The 23,478-nt window shown below is 32.8% G+C and overlaps 2 protein-coding genes across 2 annotated transcripts; both read right to left on the reverse strand.

Annotated features, from left to right (window-relative positions):
* Positions 1-1,280: 1,280 nt before the first annotated feature.
* Positions 1,281-1,855, reverse strand: Smp_093110 (hypothetical protein). The gene has a single exon (XM_018800102.1). It carries the CDS (start codon positions 1,837-1,839, stop codon positions 1,570-1,572), a length of 270 nt encoding a protein of 89 aa, XP_018653949.1. The 5' UTR covers positions 1,840-1,855; the 3' UTR covers positions 1,281-1,569.
* A 2,059-nt stretch (positions 1,856-3,914) lies between these two features.
* Positions 3,915-22,174, reverse strand: Smp_173090 (putative eyes absent homolog; the record flags this gene model as incomplete). The annotated part of the gene is made up of 6 exons (XM_018800103.1): positions 3,915-3,995; positions 6,428-6,528; positions 7,605-7,832; positions 13,523-13,600; positions 18,742-18,800; positions 22,164-22,174. 6 exons carry the CDS (start codon positions 22,172-22,174, stop codon positions 3,915-3,917), a joined length of 558 nt encoding a protein of 185 aa, XP_018653950.1.
* Positions 22,175-23,478: the final 1,304 nt, after the last annotated feature.

Raw genomic sequence — 23,478 nt, forward strand, 5'->3', positions numbered from 1 at the left:
TATCATCCTCCGCTTCAATTATGAGGATGGAACCCTCTTCAGATCAGTAACCGATAAACGTTAGATAACCATTGAAAACCTGGATAGCTGCTTCTTCCTTGTACATGTCTCGTTGACAGTGTTCATCTATGGATCGAACGAAAGTACCTTTGATCTGGTCCACTGACATCTGGATTGTCACGTCCCAACGAATAATTATTTGTTACTTTATTTGAACTGGAATATTCATACCACATCAAGAATGTGCACTATGGAGTGCTGAAAAAAAGTGTTTCCTGGAGCAAATGCTCTGGCACTGTTTGACAACAACATTGCCGAGTTTATTTATCATCTTTTGGGAAATAACAAGTTTGACGCTTGGTTCCGTTTCTGTGATGACCGCCCCAATGTTGATCTACTCAACCAGAAAGATTCTTGGAAAATCCGTGTTTTTGAAATTAACATAAGAAAGATCAAAAAGGCTCCAATATTGTTGGGATGATCCTGCAAATTTCTCGCAATAGACATGACAAGCTCAGGAAACATTAAGGAGCATTTTATCCAATCAGCATTTGATTAGACGTTTTGCTAGAAATATCACGAAAATGAAGTCACATGTAGAGGTTCTGATTAGCTGATTACTACATTGCTACTATGTTTAGTAGTATTCTAGAATTTTCTGGAAAACCCAAGGACTTCTAAAGTACTATAAAAACCCTATATTTTCTGTACGTAAATGAACCTTTGGAGTAAATTGCTTCCCGCATATTTTGTGCCTTTTCTCTCATGTTCAAGTCGCTATGTAGTTCTAGCTTGGGGGTTACAAGAATAGCTTAGGATCCGTGTATAGCTTTCAATCAGCAAGACTTATCAAATATCATCTTACCACAAAACCCACGCAATAAGAAACTCACAGAGACGCCCACCTCTGTCAGCTTTTCAGTGACCATTGTCGCATTTTCAGTATCTATGATCGATTTATGGAGCTAGTGATCTGTAATAACAACGATGCTGATATGGTTACTCGGGTATATGAGTTCATTAAACTCCAAGCCAGTTCAAATTCCTAATGTCATCTTAAGTCTTTAATCTAGAAGGTACACCGACACCTGCACACTGTTACTCTATCTCCTTGATTAAAGCCCAAATTTAAGCAATAACAAAACCCTCCTGTCTATATACTGATAATGTTACACATGGAATTACAAAAACCATTGGTGCCATACATAGACCTAAAAGTTTAATTTTATCAACAAATAAACTCCGTCAAACTCATTAGATACAAGTAATGGGGATGTAGAATAATAAATTTGTCAGAAAAACATAAAATTACCATTTCATAGCAACTCAAATTCAAAATAAACATGAATGACCAGTCTTGATGTCTTCAGATCGAAACTGCTTACAACATCAAATATATAGACGGTTACCACTTAAAAAGTGTATTTATATCATTTCAAAAGTTGTTTTCTTTTTTCTAAAACAAATATTATAAAAGTGAGTTGCAATATTATTTTTTATAAACAAACCAGATAACTATAAGTAATTTTGTTCAATAATTCATTTGTAAATATTAGATATTCCTTTAAGCTAAGCTGCTTGATAACAATGGAAATCGGTTAGAATTTGTTGTATCTCATAAAGTACTCTCCATAATGTAGTTAATTCGGTTTTATCTAATTGATTATTCGTAATCGTTTTGCAGTAATGACCTTTATTTTGGCATTTGAAAACTATATTTGTTAAACTAGCGGTTACATTTTGTGTAGTAGTAGTAGTATCTGAACCTTCTACAGCTGAGCGTTCGAAGAGAATGATGCTTAAAAGTAACAAGTAGATGTTATTCCCAGTGAATTTCATTATTTAGTACTTAGTAACTCAGATCTTTTATATATATTGTAGGATTCGTTGTACGTTGCCTTGTCAACCGTTTCTAATAGAAACAAGATTGATTAATTTGGATAGTATATCCTCATTTTTGATAGGGAACTATAATTACTGTTATAATCTTTTTATTGATTTCCCTTAGTTACAATATGGTAGTATAAAATTACTTTAAGCTGTCGAAATCACTCAGTATACATTTACAATTTTATGTGGTTCACGAAAGGTACTCTATTTTTTGGCTTACTTATTAATTGCTTTCAATCATTGGACTAATTAACATGATATAAATTGTCACCAGGTTATACCATTCAAGAATGTATAAGTTTGTCAATCTTATCACTTTAAACTCGTGAACCTAATGTTTGTTGTAGATTTTGGAATTACATTAGACATGATCGAATTCCTAACATTACTATTATTATCACTATTTTGTGAAACATAAGAAGAAACTACCATCTTCTTTTAAATGATTTACTTTATCTATGAAGCAAAATAACAGAATTGTTACGACACCGTACAATTATGAATTATTAACTGTGTGTACATTCTTGACATTGCTATACAACGGAGGGGAGGTGGGACAGTTCAACGTTCAGTTTATCGAAAGTTACTTGAAACGGTCTTTACCTGAATTTCAATAATTTCCGTTCAATCAGTTACAAGAAAGCATTAGTTAAAACACTATTTTGTATAGTAGAAAGGATATTTAACACCGAAAAACTGAAAGTATTAATAAACGTGGAAAAAACGCCAAAAAGACAACTGCTACTCACAGAAATTTATCGACAAATATAAAAGATCCAAGGAAAATAAAATGGGTGTGTTTGCAGTCAAGAAACCAGTATCTATAAATCTCAACTTGAAATGTGATGACGTCGCAAGTACAATCAGCAGGAGGCTTAACACTGCATTAGCCAGAACTTACTGGGTAGCCAAACTACTACTGTGTAAAACAACATGTTCAATAACCCTATCAAAGATCAACAAGTACCTCTTTCATGTTACCGCCAGTTGTTTTTATAAAGTTACGTGTACCTGCCAAAGCAGCTACACTGGCCGAACAGAAAGGAGGGCATATCATAGATTTTCTGAATATGTCTCAAAAAGCCTTCGAACATGAGAGACAACTACTTTGAACATCTCAATTACTAAATACATCTCAGAAACCGGACATTGGGTCGATACCCTGCAATCTTTCAAGGTGATAAATTGGAAAATTGTTTCAACATTTCTGAAAGAAATGGTTTAACTAAAATTTATCTGAAAACCCACTCCTACACCGATGACCAAAGTAGCGAGAGTGGTTATAAAAACATCTTTCGGATGTAAAGGTTAGGTTTGTGAACATGAATTCCGATAGCTTCGGCAATATACAACAGAATTATATGTCTATAAGGAATCAGTTGCTGATGCTGTGAATACTTGTTGACTGAGATAAATTAGGACAGGCTATGTTTGTTCACAGCCATCACTTAACCTTAAGGCATTATGTTTTGAGATTATTTCAATAGGAAACTAACATTATGCTTTACGAAAAGAAATAGCTGACCAACAGGAACTCTGTAGGTCAGATATCTGAGGGTGTCAATTATTCTCACTCATTAAAAATTAAGAAATATAAAAAATACTGCACTAGCTTGTTTATTTTCAGTCAGTAATTGAGTGTTTAGGAAATATTGGCATACAACATATTGAAGTGTGCTATGAATGCCACTAAATTTCGTCGAATTCAGATATTCACAGTAGGTCATCACCTAGGTCTTTCATATTGGTTGGATTATATTTTTTTTCAAAAAAGAACCACAGAATGAATAATATGTTAATTTATAGATTCAATATTTATTACAATACAAACATTGATAAATGAATCAAGTAATGTTGTATATCTAAGATGAATTATTTACATGGTAATTTATTCAAGATAGGTACCTTTCTTTTTCTAAAATAAAAGCGTAAGTTGTTTTAATTTATATTATAAGAACTATACTACTAATAATAATGCAAGAGAATAAGTCAAAAAATGAATCATTTCATATAAGATTAGTAAATTATAAATATCCTAAATCCAAAGCATGATTTAAAGCATTCAAATCTGAATGAGCATTTATTCTCCAAAATGGCCAATTGAACTAAAATTTTAAAAAAAAGAAAAACAAATAACAGTTTTTTTCAAAAATTCTTCCTATTTGTATAGGCTTGTTACTAAGTGTAATTTATTCAAAATAATCAAATACATTTAAACATAATAATTTGATTGTTCTATCAGCCCCCAAATGTCCTGGTGCGGCCGAGAGTGAGGAGAGTCCGCTCTCCCTCTCGAAATACTCTCAAATGGCCACGCGTATATAGCCTCTGACAGGCAAGTCCTACTCATTGCCTTCTCGTGGCGGGGATGTTGTTCAAGAAATTGAGGGGACGTAAAGTTAATGTCCGACGCTCTAACCGGGTTGGTGGACACGGAAAGTTTACCTAGGGGAATTGGAAAACCCTGATTCCAAACCAACGGTGCACATGGGCTCCAGTATCCTGAAGGAACAAATAGCGTATGAATCAATTATTGGTCACCAGCTATCATGGGACTGCATCTCTTCACGATGCTCCACTGTCTTGTGGATCAGGTCGTTAGGTCAAAGGCTCCGGGTTTGGCCCCCTAAGAAAACCACCTGTTTTGGTTTGGGCACCTGGGCAGTATCATAGCCCTCACACAAATCAACTGAGATTTGTGTAGCGCATATATATCTGGTGGCCGTTTGTACCAATATTTATGTGTTTAAATAAAATAAAAAAATAAAGATTGTTCAATAGTTAAGAGTAAATTGTTTGAAAGAAAAACCGCGCAATGAAATCAAAGTTTTAAAACAATAATTGGGATTGTAGTTCTATAATACTGGAGAACATGACCCTGATCACATAATAGAATAAAGATTTATTAAGAACATTGAAAAACTCAAACAGTTAGTTAGACTGTGTTAAAAATACTTCATTCTAACTCAATAAAAGATGATACTGTTGACTTATATATATACGTTTGCCAGGTTCAGTCATTTCTTAAAAAGATACTTAATTCTAGTCAATGAAATGTATCATTTCTTCCATGCTCATTCTGAATATGATATTAAGATATGAATTGTAGAAATTTTTTAAACAGTTTATTAGCACGGGTTTTATCGTTACATGTAATTAAAAATCATTAACTCAGGTTAGGTAAAATATAGTCTCCTAGATAGTAGTTAGGAATTTTATTCTCTTAAGATTTTCAACGAATATATTACCCCACGAGTAGGCTCCACATAGACATGCCGTCTTCTTGACTACCATCTTTAATTGAGTTAGAATTAAGTATTTTTTAACACGGTCTAATTAACTGTTTGAGTTTTTCAATGTTATTAATAAATCTTTATTCTATTGTGTAATCAGATCATGTTCTTCAGTATTCTAGAACTAAAACCCCAATTATTCTTATAAAATTTTGATTTGATTGCGAGATTTTTCTTTCAAACAACTTACTCTTCACCATTGAACAACCGAATTATTATTTTTGAATGTATTTGATTACTTTGAATAAATTACACTTAATAACTTTCATTTGCTTTAAGAGAAACCATTGAAATATCCTATGAACTCATAATATCCTTCAAACATTGTCGTTGTTTCTTTGGCAGGTGTTTGTAATTTCCCATCATTGATATTTTAGACTTAAGGTGTTCAGTCTCTGTTGGTATACATACATCCTGAATGGATCGTCAAAATATTAAAATTAGACCACAAGTTTTGGTATCGTTGAATTTTTACTACCATTCAAATCTGGAATGCACATTTTGTCCTGTTTTAGGACATGCTGACTGAATGTAACTGCATTCGTGTTAATGTTCACACTAAAACTCGAGTCCAGTACACATCGTTTCAAACGCCAATCCTTCATTGTAATATTTGAACAGGCTACTGCAGTTTTTCAGTATATATATATATATATAAATTTGAAATTAATTAGTTGATGCTTTTGTTCAATAGAAAATTTAGGCTTTTTTATTTCAATGCATCAGTATGAATTCTAATGTGCTTGTATCATGGGAGATAGACAAGCAGAAAGTCATGGGAGCAACAGATTATTTATATTTGATAAAATAACAACTATTAGTTTCTCTCAAGATTTCGAATGACTATTCTCACTGTTATTCTCAGAATAAAGTTAGGAGATGAACCACTAACCTAACATGCAGATATCGAGTACCTAAGGAACACAGTGTAATCTTTTTTTAAGTGTCCAGGAAGGAATAATGAAGGGAACTAGATGGGAATAATACAGAAGAAACAGCTAACTGCCTAGTTCTCAAAGTCGGATTCTAAATAATTGAATGCAGGAACTTAATCATAACTTCTAATATACGAATCACAATTAAAATTTGGTGAAAATAGGAAAATTTTCATTAAAATGTGAAAAATTATACCCATAATCAGACGATTACTGATTCGTACGTAGCTCGATAAATATAGTTGTAAAACCTTATTGATAGTTATCTGTCACTAATAACTTATAATTTATTCAGTAAAATAAACTAACCTGTTTTGCGGCGTCTTCTTCCTCCTTACCATCTCCAATAACTACATAAGTGCATTTTCTTCCAAATCTTGATGCGATTCGTTCGAAACAATTCTCTTTACCTATTTCAATATAAAAAATTCATTTGGGTATTCATATATATCTGTCATAAGCAACGAGGTATATATATATATATATATATATATATATAGTTCATTCAACTATAATATGATAATCGGTTTATATAATAACATGTACTATGATTATATTTTGAACAATGAGATCCAGGAAATGAGCTTCCTTCTATTCGGTACTTATCAGTTGGATTTACCTGGATAAATAATGTGTCAAACTTGTTCAATAAATTGGTGTCTCATGAACTCAGTTTCTAAAGCGTTGGCATTTAAAGAATTTGGTACTGGGTTCGAGTTTTTGTATGAACATTGACAGTAGATAAGGGTACACCTAAAATACGACCAGTTGATAGATACAGGTTTTATTTAAGAATATCCCTAAAGAGCTTATATTCTTAACATAGATTAATCTAATCCATTGGTGAATATCAACAATAAAAGAATACAAAAAGTGCAAATAATGATATAATTTGCTCAGAACTCATTTAATCTAAATTCTGAGTTTATGAATGTGATATCGAATAGATGGAGCTATATATTACATGAATCATTACTGTTAGAATTTTTATTAAAATTACTGTTACAAATAGATTTATACTTTGATAAAAAAAGTGTGCATATCTTAACCAAGTACGCCATCCTTGAATGAAAACAATGCAGATGTCTGATACTATTCTTATAAGCAATACATTGTCGAGAAAATTTAGTAACGTACGAGATGGGTTTTGATAATATTGTTTTTCATTGCAGGTAGATAGGGATTCAACTGATTTCCCAATTTCAGGTACTCGTACTCGGCTCTGAGCCACAATTAATGTGTGAAGACTAGCATTTTAATAGTTGAGATCGTAAGTCAGTTGAAGCTAGACCACGATGGAAAACGTGGAAGCACTGGACGACCGTTTCGTCCTATTGTGGGATTCCTCAGCAGTGCACATCCACGATCCCGCCTCGCGAGATTCCAACCCAAGACCTATCGACCTGCGCACGCGAACGCTTAACGTCCAGACCTCCACAAAAACAATCTGATATTAAATATAAAATTGTTTTGATTTGAAACTTACCAACTTTTGTAGCAGAATAAATATTTTCAATTTGAAATGAATTACCATATCCATAAAGTAAAATTTTTGCTAATGATGGTATAAATTGTGTTGTTGTTACCAATATATTAACACTATCTTCACGATTATTTATTTTCTCTGTTGCTTTCATAGCCATACTTAACCAATGATCAGTTAAAATATCCAAATTATTTTTCAAATTAATCCATTGGTTTGCTTTAGGATAACCTAAAAGTACACTAACATTGTATCTAAGAAATGAAGAAAGAAAAATATGTAGATAATATACATGTTTAAAGAAATAATTTTCATACTTGAAAGCATGAGTCAATTGAAGCTAGACCACCGATGAAAACCTGGAAGCACTGGACGGCCGTTTCGTCCTATTGTGGGACTCCTCAGCAGTGCGCATTCATGACCTCACCTCGCAAGATTCGAACCCAGGACCTACCGGTCTCGCGCCAGAGCACTTAACCGATAGACCACTGAACCGTCATCCGAAGCTGCTCACTGCTGAGGAGTCCCACAATAGAACGAAACGGCCGTCCAGTGCTTCCAGGTTTTCCTTAGTGATCTAGCTTCAATCGACTCATGCTTTCAACTATGAAAATACTGAAATCTCCACAAAATCCCTTCTGATTAAAGAAAATAATGTTTATTTTAAAATAATGTTTTTAAATAGTTGGATACATAAAGCTATTTCATTCTAGTATGGGACTGGTTTTCAATCGTTACCTAGCTTAGATCAACCTATGAATTCAACCATTAAAATTACTACAATCTCTATAAACTCCCATTCTGAAAATAATTATTTTATTATTTGAAAACCAAGTTTTATTTTGATAACCCTTTACAATGGACTGTATACACTGATAGTTCTGAGCTCAATCTCATATGGGATTTTTGTAGTATAGTGAATAATAAATAATTCCATTGAATGTTAAGTACTTTGAGATAGTCGAGAGGATATCCTGAATCAAGGTACCATATCAGTCAAGACTCGTCAGCTAGACTCAACTGAAAACTTGAGAGAAGTGATACTACTTGTAGGATAAGTGACCGTATCATCCAGGTTCTTTATGTGATGGATTACTACTGGGGTATTCAGGCTGCGACCGGAGTTCTGTGGTTTTTAATAATTCTCTAAGTGAAAAATTAGGTTTTCTGACGTTTCGTGACTCAGTGTAAGCCACGTTTTCTTCTTTTTATTTATTCTCTGAAGAAGTGGCTTACACTGAGTCACGCAACGTCATAAAATCTAATTTTTCTACTCATTGGGATATTACAAATATATTGATTTATTTATAACAATCTACCCAATGCTCAATTCATTCGAAATTATCAAATCAAAACTCGGTGATGATACCTACAATTCTCTAAGTGGTTCCAAACAACGACACAATAACTATGGTGTGACTTTTAGCTCATATAACTACATAATAGATATGTGTAACGTATCTTTCGAATAATCTGGTGAATAAAGTTACTTTTTAGGGTCTTGTGAAGGTCGTTGAATTTTAAGTTAAGTGTTTATTGTAAAGCCCAAAGTTCATGAGATAGATTCCTGAAAAAGTCATGGATAAAGTCTACAGATGAGCTCCCTAATAGGGAGAAAGAGCTGTTGAATGCTCTCTGGTTTTCAATGGTTATCTAACAAAAATCAGTATTTTATGCGAAACTTCGAATAATAATACCTTTTAATCATCTAATTATAATCTAATAGTCGATTAAAGAGAACGGACACGTAAATTTACTCTACTTAACTATTTTGTCACAGTCAGTTACTTGTAACTGATAAACATGCTAAAATAAGATCGAAAAGATTATACTTTAATTTAATTAGTAGAAATCATCCTATAATGCAGTTCAATAGATATTGGACAATGCGATGAAGGATAAGGTTAGTAAGTAAATAAACCTCAATACAAATACTTAAATTACGGTAACATGTATTTTGTAAAATGAGTGAGTATTAAATTAGGTTTAGAGCTATGGTTAGTCTATATAATGTTAAGGGATTATGGGCTCCAGCTGAAAAACTAGCTGTAATAGACAGATGAACGAATACTTATATCGTTACAACATTTGGAAATTCCAAAAAACTTTTAAAACCCATTAATCCAGTCCATATACTTTATACATTTTAGTTTTATTTGTTCAGTGTCACTTTTCATTTAAAAACCATTACCGCAACTTGCTTCCTAATTGGCTGAGACTGGACTTTACTTTCTTAGGGTTGGTTTTGCCATGAGGTGTTACTAGATTTCTCTGCTAAAATATGCATCGTTTTATTCTGAAGACCATTATAAATTTATAATCTAGTATTACGGGAGCATTTGGTCGTTATGGACTTTTACTATTTATTGTCGTGAATATATATCAAACAAAATGAAATGGAAGTTATAACGATATGAAAATCATTTGAAATTTCAAGTATGTGACATATTTTAGGAGAGGTTGACAATATTAACAGAGAAAACATTTAAGACGTCTAGGGGTTAGGTTGGAATATCCCATTTATTCAAGCAGGAGATATTTAGTAAGACTGATATTTCTAACATTTGCACTAAAAAATAAGCACGAATAACTCGCCCTGGGGTCCTTCTAAGCATACTGTAGGTCCCAAGGCAGGGTAAAGGAACAGGGATGTGGGTGGGTTGGCAACCCCATCCCATAAAAAGCCTTTCCAGAAAAACATTGACTATAAAATTCACTTTAAGTAACTAGGATTGTTAAATTGAGAAGCAGATTAGTTTACATGCCTAAATTCACGAACTTAAAATGTCTTCGCTTTAGAAGTACCAAGAACCTTTTCTGGGATTCTCGATAAGACCAGTCATTCCTATGTTTCTTGATTTACCTGCTTATTTATTCGATTAGTTATTGACTCAGCGCATGAAAGTATAGATCTGAAGACAGGGTTACATAATCAGTTAGTTATAACACCTCGTTACGTAGGAATAAGTGTAAGAATTAAGTAAGAAATCAAATTGTTGGTAATAATGTCTAGTGTAGTTTGTAATATTAATTACATTTATTTAGTAAGGAGAGTACAAAGAAAACCATATGGTCAGGCTATTAAGTTAGGTAGATTACTTGGAAATAGAACCAGTGTTTAAAATTGAACGAAAGCGAGAACTATGAGGAACTTAAGAGTAACTAAGTAGAGGGCCAGGGTAAATTAAGAGACTGGATGAAAAATTTCTGTTTATAAAATTTGCTGAGCCATCAACTATGTGGCATTGTTTTTATGCCTTATTGTAAAAATTGTATATCAGTGTAGGGCCTTGACTAGGAACCACTGAAAAGAAATATTTCTCTGCTCACCGTGTTTTTTAATTCGTGAGTTATAATCTTATTTTTCCAGAGTTGACCGAATTCTAGGTTTATATAGCAAATCTACCTTTTAAACTTTAGATTCTTTCTGATGGACAGTGGAATTTATTAAAAATATTTGAGACTTAGCGGCATTATGGAGGTAATCCACACAGGGTGCCAAAAAAGACTTATCGACTGCAGTTCTAAACATCAATGCGAAGATCCAACAACCAATACATATATAATTACTTTACTACTATTGCAATAATAAGTAATATGTAATGTAAAAGCAAATTTTACTTCTATTCTAGTCATAAACTTCGTGTGCAATCATTATTACTAACTTCATTGTTTGTTAAACGCTAATAATTTCCAATGACACAATACATTTAAAAAGCATGTCTACCGCCAATAATTTCAGGTCAAAAAGGTTATAAAGCCAGGATTTGCGAAAATGCGTGGCTACATACCTTATAAGTTAAAGTCAAACAGAAACAAGCTTACTATCAATTTCATGTCCGGTAGAGTATCCAGAAAGTTACACAAACAAAACAGAACACACATTTGGTTATCGTTTCATTGCTTAACTTCAGATGATTACCCAATGTATTAGTAGTTTGGAAATAGATTTTTATGATTAAGAATGTGTCGAGGATATATTTAGCCTTCATAAATCATCTTTATCTACTTATAATATCAGAAACGTCCACCTAGTTTCTTAGGAAGCAGTTTCTGAAATTTAAATTACAGTTTCATTGGTATGTTGGAGATTAATTTTAAAGTAAGGAATTTTCATATACCAAATACGATTAACTGAAGTGGAATACGTGAACAACTGAATAACAAATCAATGGTTTGTAGGTTAAATACTCGCCATGTAACCTGAAGGATCCAATTTTAATATCTGGTAATGTCATGCATTTGCCTTCCTGAGAATTCATATAATCGGATGAAAAAACAGTCAATTAGGACATCATAGTTTCCAAAGGCTGTCTAGCTTAAAAAATTCATGGTGTAAAATTATCAGTTGAAAAACTCCTGCTAAACATTTATGTTAATGATAAATAGTTTAGATGAAGTTTTATGAAAATGAGTGTATTTCGAAAATACGTGACCTATATGATAGATCATATATTAGATTTACTAAGGAACTTAAATTTTGTCAGTCTATTTGAGTAGCTACGGCCTGAAACTAGGACAGGAAAACAAGTTTGAAGAATACAATAAGCTTTACTTCCAAGGTTAGTCTATGTACAGAAAACATGAGTATTTATAACAGCGTATGTGACTTTGGGTTTGTAGAGGCTTCTAAGAAGCGTGCTAAACCTGGTAACAATTTTTTATTTGTTCCATCAGATAATGAGAGCATAATCCATCGATTTTAAAATTTTTGTGGATGTTTTCACAAAACTGATTTATGTCTTTTTCTCTCTATCTGTGGATATTTTAGAGGGATTATCTAGGTTTTCTAACAGTCCTTATCATCTTATGTCATAGGTTCGGAAGTAACATTTCTATCACCTAACATATAAGGTGATCTAATCAAACGTTTGAACCACCTATTTTCCAAGTATGACAAAATTTCAGTTAGCCTATTATTGTCCATTTCCTCTGACTGAATAACTATATATGATAATTGTATGTACTCATGTGATATTATAAAGGGCTTAAAAATTATTATTATTATTATGCTGGATATTGGAAAACTCAAATGGAAGCACTGCAGTTGTTACAATACTTTTCTTTGAGCCTATTGTTTGAAAGAACGAAAGATGAGTACATTGGGATTCATACAACTTATGTATGATCTGTATTGAGAAAGTTATTGTATCTAGTGAACTGGTAGAAAACATTCTGAATTGCAGTCGTATGTCAGTTAATGACTATTGAAAACATGCGTAAAATATGTTACTGAGCAATTTCAACTTTGAATGTAAGTTAAAGGGGAATTTATGAAAATACTCCACAATTAGTATTGAGAATTCTTTACTATAACAATTTACGTTATTATAACTGCTATCTTAAAAACTTTAATTAACCACTAGACCACTGAGCCGGCATCCAACGGTGTTAATGTCTAACTTCAACCGATCCTAGAAATTGAGCGACACATCCACTAGTGACTTCAGTAAGTTACTATCTCGCAACAGACCTGGTTGAACTCTACTGGTCACCACTTCTCACTAGAACTTCAGGAAATATCTCTTGGAGCCAGTCACTAGTGAGCATATGATGATTATTATCAGAAGGGGTTTTTGTGGAGATTTTAGTAGTTTTATAGTTTCGCGCGCGAGACTGATAGGTCCTGGGTTCGAATCTCGCGAGGCGGAATCGTGGGTGCGCACTGCTGAGGAGTCCCACAATAGGACGAAACGGCCGTCCAGTGCTTCCGGGTTTTCCATGGTGGTTTAGCTTCAAATGTCTCATGATTTCAATTATGAAATTACTAAAATCCCCACAAAACACCCTTCTGATAATTTAAGTTTATACTTGTTAGTTGTTTAAATAATCATGTCAGTACAGTTGAGAGTGAGAAACGTTTTCTTTGGTATTCAATATTATGTGTGAACTTCATTATCCAATTATAAATAATGTAACACAAAGTGATCTGGATCTAAATTGGACAAGGAGCATTAGCTCCATCAAGATTATAGATAAACCATGTTGATTAGTGCCAACTGTTAGGAAACTTAAGTTCATTGTTTTATGATGATTACTTTCAACCATCTACCATAAAGTTACCCAGTTGTATTATTTATTTAAAACTTTAGTTTTGAATACTATTACCATTATTCTTACCATGATTATCTTACCTTGAATAGTTATAGATTTCACGTATTCTACGATAACGAAATCCCAATTTACGCATCCATTCCATACTACCATGTAAGGTTGGTGTATTAACCCTAGTTGGAATTTCTCCAATCATATTTGTTAATGGTGCTGCTGAGGATAATGAGGATATTGGTGGCGGTGACAGCATACTACCATTTATAGGTGATGAAGTTTCTAATGAAGATGTCGTCGGAGCATGTACGGTTGTTGTTATTGTTGTTGAAGAAGAAGAAGTAGATGATGATGATAAAATAATCGATTGTGTTATTGTTGAAGAGTTATCTCCATATGCTTCAGGGTCTGAACGAAAATTCCTAATAATAACGACGAAACAAGAGTGTAGAAAGTAGTATTGATTGAAGAGTTTGTCTGATCCAAAGAATAAAGTAGAAACAATTAGAAACTAGGTAGTTATTTAACATAACTGACTGATATTATTTACATTATCATCCAAAACAATAAAGGACTGGGTAGATATCTAAGCAGTGGAGTCTTGCGATAGGTCCATTATCTTCAGACCACTATGTTTGTGAGCAGTAGTTCATGCTTCCAACCCTAATCCATTCGGATCTTGTCTCATGTCCGACATCGTTGAACTCCATAAGTTTCAGAGTTGTGGAGTTGCACTCCTTAGGAGTCTCAAACTAGGGAAAAACAGTTATCCTACCCATTTTGAACTTCAGTGGTTGTGTAAGCGAAGTCAATCCGTGAACAGAGCTTAATTAAAAATGGATAATCTTCTAGCAAACTATAAGAATAGCAAGAAACCGTCAACATTTACTGATAAACTTTCAGTTCTGTAAACTTTGTTGAATAATTAAATTGGAATACACAAAAGTTTTGTTTACTACATATCTTTTTTTACCATAGTTGAGGCAACTACCAATGTGTTAGTTTATATTTCTTTTCAACACGATTGAGCAGAATAATAGGTGGATTAAATGAAACCGATTCAATCCTTATAAGCTTTTGAACAAATCTATGAGTTTTGATAGTTGGATTCATGAGTCACTTAAAGTTAGACCACCATTGGAAGCCTGAAAACACTGGACGGTCGTTGCGTTCTAGTATGGGGCTTCTCATCAGTGCGCATCCACGATCTCTCACATGGGACTCGAACCCAGGACCTTCGGTCTCACGCGTGAACGCTTAACCTCTAGACCAATAGTGGTGTACAAGTTTAACATAAATCGGTCCACGGTATTATCGGCACAAAGCTAACTATTTGTCTATCAATTTTTGATTATGTTTCTTGATTTTGTCCTTTTTATAACAAATAAAAATAATTTGTTAGTCATTCTCTCTACCTCCCTCATCTGCTATTTATTTCCCTATTTAATAAACAGTCTTTACAACCCCAGACTTAAAAAAATAACTAGTTACATAAACAGTTAAAATAACAGGGGTAAACCTAACACACTAACAGTGAACAATACAAATAGAAATAAACGAATAATGATAATGACATTACTAATAATAGTGAGAATAAAATTAAAATGTGTAAGCTGATATAAGCTCAGGTTACAAGTTGAACAAATTAGGTTAGAATATTCATCACTCAACATACAGATTAACTGTGCACATTCCATATGCATGATAAGGCGCTTATGAATAGTCACTTTCGCTTTTATCTCACTACTACTGTTATTAATTATTAATATATGTTTGATATAAATATTTCATTGACCAAGTACAGGCTTCGTGCAATCGGTCCTGAGCAACGCTATTTCAAAGGTATCTATTTTATTCGATTGTTTAAACTGTAGTAGATGGAACAAAGTTCAAATATATGGTATAACAATTCGATATTGAGTTCTCTGACTAGTTACTCAAACCTCAAGACTGCCACTTATATGGTATTCTTATCTTTAAATTATGAGGAAACCTGTCCAGTTACGTATGTGTAACGGTTCGAGTTTTCTCGTTGTTTGTATCAAAAACTGTGATTGATCAGTCTCTGTTGGTACATGTGCATCCTGAACGAAGTGCCTCTGTACTGCTGTCAAGTTATATGTTTTTAATAAAGCTGGGTTATGATAAGTAGTGGAATCCAGGACAAACGTTTATTTCCCTTTTTGGGCTCGTCAAGTGAATTTTCATTCAGTCTAATCGAAGATCGATATGTTTCAGGCTAATGAATGATTGCCATCGAGAATCAATCTAAGGTTTGTCAGAAAAATAATTTGTCAAGATGTTATAGCAGTGTTCAGCTGTATTATCGAAGGAATTGATGTTGTTCATATCATCTAATGTCATATTTAGAAACGTTACTGCTGACATATTTGAGCAGCTATTAACCTCCTCTAGGATTAGGCTATTCATACTGCTTGATTAATGAGCAGTAAACAGCGTTGTAGTTGTTTATTCCACTTTGTGTTAATCTAATTCTATTGACCAATTTTACTGACAACATAATGCCGATCACCAATACATGAACTACGAACGTCCTACTTGCTCAACTAATTTTAATTTACTATATTTTCCAACATAATAGTAATTAATTTAGGACTTGATAAATGTTCAAGTAATGCTCGTTATCAGTTGACTGTAGGTGAAAAATTATTAAAAGCCAGAGAGAGCTGGTCAACTGTCTTGTTTCAACCTAGACGCATAAACTAACTAAGTTTGGAACCCACAAGTTTAACCCCGTAAGTCCCCAGAGGAGTTTTAAACATGAGCGAAAAAATTTCTCAGTACTCTCTATTTTTTCAGCCGACGTCAGACTTTAACGAAAGCTATCTTTCATCAGACAAACAACTTGATTAAACAATGGTTTCAGTATTTAGAGTAGATGAATTACGACTAACATTGAAATCCAGGACACACGTTTCTATCTGAATCTCGAAACTGGGATAACTCAAACCCTTACTAATAATTATTCATACGCTATTGAAGATATACTTCCGTGTTATACTTGAGTATTATCCTCAGCTTCCAAACTGGTGAATTTGCATTATTTAAGTTAAACATTATCCCTACTCCTTTTTAATGACTTCTTCAGTGGATTGGTAGAATTATTTGCTTGAATCTGAATAGCGACTAACAGTAGGATCAAGGACGCGCGTTTCATTCTGTTTGAGGCTCATCAGCTGAATATACCAGATGGATTCTGCTGGTGGCCAATATCTAAATTTACTTAAAAACTTGTGACTTAATAGTAATATCGAGGGAATCTGCTCAGCATGCACATATGTCAAAAGATATTGACCGAAATTCAATCCCTGATATAAACGGCAAGAAGATTCAAATCTCTACAAATAAGTGCTTTTTTGAAAGTTTAAGTGAAACACAAAAAGAACCTATTTATTATTGTGTTGTACCTAACATCTATGAGAGACAGTGATCATTTGCCGGTTTCTTGCTTTCACATTATTTCATTTCTACCCTTCGATAGCAAAGCACTTTTCTTGCCTATTTTGAGCATTCTGAGCACTGAATAGGGGTACTTTCTGCAAAGCCTTTTATGGGATTATGTTAGTTTTTGAAATCCGAGCAATAAAGAAAAACTGTCCCCCAGGAATCTGACTGTTTCTTCACCATATGATAGGTTCTCTATAAAAAGTTCAGATCAAAGAGCCAACCAAGTTTAGAGTGAGTTAGTTTTCACAGATCCCACTAGATACTTAACGCACTGTATTATAAATCAACTGAAATTGGAAATGATGTTTATTTGATTTTTATACGGTAGTTTAAAGGTATCATGTTTACCGCATTATCTGAACGACAGGGTTACGATTATTCCACAGTCAACCATTTGGTAATCTCTGTTTCTCGACTAGTCCTTCGTCAGTTTTCAGTTTATAATGATATTTTTATGATAGTTACAACAACTAATTATCATTAAATAATATAAAAATAATTTAGACAAATTACAATATTAAAATGGAATTCCTGTCCTAAAAATCTTCTAACCAATCAAATTAATTTATTTAAAATATTTTGTCGAAAAAATTTTTCTATTTGAACAAAGAAAATGAAATTTGACCCAGAGTCTGATTACATAAGTATATTTTTCGTAAGTCGATTTATAATCAATGGAATGTGAAATCTCATTCTCTTTATGTATGTCTACTTGTTGGTATCTTCATGCTTATGTCCATAAGCATGTTTGTTTATTTGTATGTATGCATCCAATCATTTATAACTACATTTGTTCTCTGTTACGTTGGTTAATGAGTTTGAGTGTGAAAGTGAAAGAGAGGGAGATTAGTGCGTACGGGCAGATAGTGGTGGTGGTCAAATAGTTTAGATGAAAAAAAATCATGGTGAGAATTACTAAGGAAAAAAGCCTTATAAAATCACTCATGAAAATTGCTCAACAATTTAATCGCATAGTGGATAAATAAAAATTAGAGATGGTAAGAATATGTATGTAGCTATTTTGAAATGTTAGTGCACGGTAGAGTTAAGCTGAACAACGGATGACGCTACTGAGCTATCACAAATATTTCGAAAAGATAAAAACGAGTCATTTCATAATAAAGCTCAATGGTCTGATGGTAATGCAGTGCTCGCAATTGTTTGAAAGTCTTGAGTTCGATCTACACGGCAATCATGACTGCATACTGCCAAGAAATCACATACCAGGAGGAAAATCCATTTAATGTCTTCCGCTAAACAATAATTGTTTATGATTGAGATCATGAACCGATTGGTGTTAGACCACCACTGAAAACCTGAAAGCACTGGACGGCCGTTTCGTCCTATCACATAATACTGGACCACTTGGATAAGTGACCACATCGAAAACTAATAGATAGAACTTGGTCAATAATAAAGGACAAAACAAAAATGAAATCGGTCACTGCCCAATGAAAAATTACTAGCAAATATCTCAGTTCTACAGACGGTCCCCTTCTACAGCGTTAGCTCAGTGGTAACTTCCGTCTCTGTTAAAATGATGAGACGGGTTCGGACTCCATATGAAATATAAGCACCTCAACGATTGCTAGTAACCCTTACTGATGAATATCAACCAGTACGATACCGAGATCCAGGGTTTCCTGAGGACTACTCTCAATCACGTAGCATGTAAGGTATATATATATACTTTTATTTTCAATAAATGTTAACAAACACATTACTATTTGCTTACATCAAATCTTGATAATTATCATCTCCACGTATATCATCAATATGAACTTGATCACATTCCTGAAAAACAATGTGGAATCAGAATAGAAAACTAAAGATATTTGTTGCATGAATGATTTACATAAATGAATTTTCGATATGAATGCATATACTCTGATGAGTAAAACCTTCTACTTTTCACTTATTTTATAGGATTCGTCAACTAGTTAAAGAGATTGTCTTCAAATTTCTTCGGAGTATAGGAAACTAGAAATCTCATGCCAAGTATCCTTTATGCAGACTATTTGGTGAGAATCTAGTGATCCATATTTTTAATCGAAGTCAATTTGAAGTGTAAAGTAATATTTATCTGATGCTGTAGGTGAAGACCACTCTACTACTTTGGTTATAGCTTCTCACTTAAACATTAATAATGTGTGTCAAAGTAAATTACAAGTGAGAACACAATTATCATTTAGTTGAATGGCAAACATAATAATTAGCATCCCATAAGTGATAAGTTAAAATATAATCTTCAATGTTCCAAATAAACTCTTTTTAAGTAACTAAATATGGTAGAAAGAAATTATCATGAATTGACATTAATTAGAAAACTATTGATAATCATATGAGACTATACATCGGTATCATTCTAGTTTGCAACTTTTCTATTGGTGGGTACCATTTAGCTATTTCTGAGAAATAGAACTGCTAAATCATGTTCCATCATACTGAGTAAAATAACTTTGAATCATATAGTTAGAATCATCTAGTTCACAATACAGTATGGCTCTTATGCATTGTGATTAGCAAGTTATCACGAAGTTACTATAAATTTCCAATAACTATATTTCTTGTTTTGCGGATTCTATATCAGTACTATAGAACAATTTATGATGATGAGTGTTATATAAATATCAGCTAAATTCCCTGAATAATTATCAAATTACATTATAATATCTTCAAATGTTTATCTTATAATCTATGATTAATCTGATTAGCTTATGGCAACTTAGTATACACGTATATATCCATCCATCAAATGATAATTAAAAAACTAACATCTAGCTTATCTATTTGTATATAAGTCATACGGTAACCTAATCATAATATTAATCTTTTGCTTACTACTAACTAAATGCTATATGCGATTCCGGTAGTTCATGTAAAAATCTGTGACCAGTGGAGTTCAATCATATCAGGTATGACACATTTATTCACTGTATGGAATGAAAGATGGTTGCGAAATGATTGAAAAGTTAAACATATTTGTCATTGGATCAAAAGAATAAATGTTAGCGCCTGAGATCAAAAGTTCCTGGTTTGTCCCTTGTGATAGAATCGTCAATGCACATTGCTGAGGAGCTCTATACTTGAATGAAATAGCTGTTTACTGCTTCCTGCTGTTTAATAGTTATCTATCTTATGTCAATTTGTGATTTGGACTATGAAGAGTTAACGGTCTCTATAAACCTCTAGAATAATATAATTAACTCATAATCACTTTGCATTCTATCAATTAGTCGGTCTAATTAAAGTAACCCGATGTGTCACTGGATAAAAATAAATATAATTCCATGAAGAAGATTTTCTTAAACTAAATTATTGAATAAATTGCGGAACATAAACTATCGGTCTTGTCAACATTATCAGTGTCTCCTGTTTAGATAAAAATGTAGCATCGTTAAAAGTATCTATCTGAGCTTTTTTGATTATTTAATGAATAGTTAGTGTAATAAATATTTTGGTGTTTAAGCTGATGGATATGAGGATAGACCTTATTGATCCTTAAATTAATTGACAGAAGTGATAATTGTGATTTTACTTCACTTTTCCTCTTTAACGTTTATTAGGTTTATGAAGTTATAATAAGTTACATCAGACAAATAAAGAAGAATATTTTCAGGTCTGGCACCTAACTATTATGCTTTGCTTGCCAACACATTACATTTATAATTTTAATGATATTCATAATTTGTAACAAACTATTAATGAAAAAATTATTCAGCACAAGTTAGTGATAGTACTTTAAAATAGATGGATTATGGTTAGTACTGGAATCCAGAACACACGTTTCATCAGATGGATGTACCTTCGTCCCACTGTTGATTTTCACATTGTGACAATAGTCTATTGATTTTTCGCTTCAAACACCAACACTTCATCCCCTGAACTATTGAGTCAAGATAGTCACTAACTTTCTTAACAAGTATGATATTTATATCATTATTCATGATCATTAATCATAAAGGTTTGAATTAACCTAATTTTAATTTTCAGGACTAAATTTTGTTCAATCTCTATTGGCTCAGATACATCTTGTACGGGTTGCCTCGATATAGTCGTTTTATAGAATATATAGGTTGTCTCCAGTAGTATGATCTAGAACGAGCGTTTCTTCTCATAGGATACTTTCCATCTGGATATATTTGGAACCCAGCCCCGTTTCAAATATTGACAACTGAATAATTCAAACACTTACTGATAATGATATGTAGCGTTTCATTAAGACATCATTTAGTCTTTCAAATTACTATACTATATTTATTAATCTCTTTTAATGTTTATGATATGATTGTCATCTGATTATAATCAGAGTATTTATTCTTTTAATCATGTGACTGTAAGTACATTTTCTATTTTATAAACACTTTTAAACGCAAACAAATGAATTTAAAAGATGATTTTTATTATGAACTTATATTAGAGAATGATTGAAGACCATTAGGTACTGACTGAATAGAAGTTTCATTTCCGCTTGCGATTATCCACTATTTTGCATCCATGATTAATATATTAGATTTTGAAACGGGAAACTTTACACAAAAATATTCATTTCGTGGTTATGAATAGACTACGGTGAGACTATAATTTATGGACGACCTTCAAGCGACTCTAGACTAACCCTGAGAGTGTTCACCTAATAACTAGGACCAAATGAGGGTTATAAACCTGTGTGAGGAATTAGAATTATGATTTACAGTTGATGGTTAAGGTTAGGAATTAGATTTAGGGTTTTCATCATGAACTGACATCGTCTACAAATGCGAAAACTCTATTTAGCCAAATGGATGGGTGAATTTCGCGCCAAATTCCGAGACCTGTTATATTTTACCTGATTGGTTCTTCCATAAATTATAGTCTCGCCTACACTACTTCAATATTCTTAACTTAAATAGAGTTTTTCGATATAATCATTATCTTCGAATAAGTACCACTGACAGGTAACTGTCTCACTTTAAATTATATGCATAAACTTTTCACAGATCTATGCAATTTAAGTATAAAACGAATGACTTAAACATAAATGTACAGATATTTATTTTTACTTACCTCAAGTTCATTGAAAAATAAATATGTATCGGCCAAATTGTAAATTAACTCTTCCATTCGTAAACCATAGGTACCAGCTACTGCCGGATCCTAAAAAAAATAATCGAGAAAGTAATCAAGATTAACGATACTACCAAAATCACATAAGGAAAGAGATCTATTCCTGTAACTTATTATTTCAAAGTGTAACGATTTAATCAGTAAACTGATTCTGCATACGAGTAATCGGAAACAAATAATTATGAACTATTGTTTCGTACTTATTGTTATTCATACGTGTTATCATTGAACAATCATGACTCATTATAGAGTATTGTGGAGTTTATTGAATTTTAAGTTTCAGAGCAAATCCGAACTATGTTTAAACAACCAATGAAAACCAGGGTGCATTGGACAGAAGTTCCGTCTTAATATTCAGCATTCATCAGGGCATATCCTTGATCGCATCAACGATCGAACCCAGGGCCCTGAGGCGATTGTGTTACCATTCAATGGTTTACTTCAACCAATTAACAATATTGAGTTACCTTCATCCGTTTTAATTGGTGAAGCTTGTTTCACATCGAATATAGCTGAACTCCATCAGTCACAGCTTCTCACGTGAATCCAGGCATATACCTCTCGAATTTAGTTACTAGTAAGTACATGATGATAACTTATTTTGTATAAGGACTTGCTAGTGAATATTTCGATTATTGCAACTACAGAAATGCTTGATCAACTGATATATATCATTCAAAGTAGGTTACTGAATGCATAATGTAACAAAGTGAAGGTGACATGCAAACTCTACCATGGTGCCCACAATCAAGAAGCAGACCAAGGTCATACTTTAAAAGAATTTTTAAGATTATTGTGGGTTGATATAATTGTCTCACTTTCTCACATAATGTATAAGATTGTTTAAGAATAGTTTAGATATTGGACATAAGTAGATCAATTCGCTAACATTTCAGAAAGGAATATCAATTCTGTAGTCAATTTAGTATGCCATCGGTTTATAGGGGAAGTTATTCTAAAAATTTAATTACAATTCCTCTTTTGTAAGTAAATTCTTTGATAAAAACATTGTCTTCATATAAGTATTTAATGTAAAGGGTTTGATGTGAACATTATTAAATTAAGACACTCTTTATTCAAACATACAATGTAACAAATGGTAGATGGATATAATGGAATTGTTTCTTAGATCCTAAACATATATATATATATATATATATATATTATCAGAAGGGGTTTTTGTGGAGATTTCAGTATTTTTCATAGTTGAAATCATGAGTCAATAGAAGCTAGACCACCAAGGAAAACCTGGAAG

This window comes from Schistosoma mansoni, chromosome W, assembly GCF_000237925.1.
Source record: "Schistosoma mansoni strain Puerto Rico chromosome W, complete genome".
Taxonomy (NCBI): Eukaryota; Metazoa; Platyhelminthes; class Trematoda; order Strigeidida; family Schistosomatidae; genus Schistosoma; species Schistosoma mansoni.

Coding starts and splice junctions, on each gene's coding strand:
- Smp_093110 (XM_018800102.1), bottom strand. CDS start 1,839: ATGAAATTCACTGGGAATAACATCTACTTGTTACTTTTAAGCATCATT.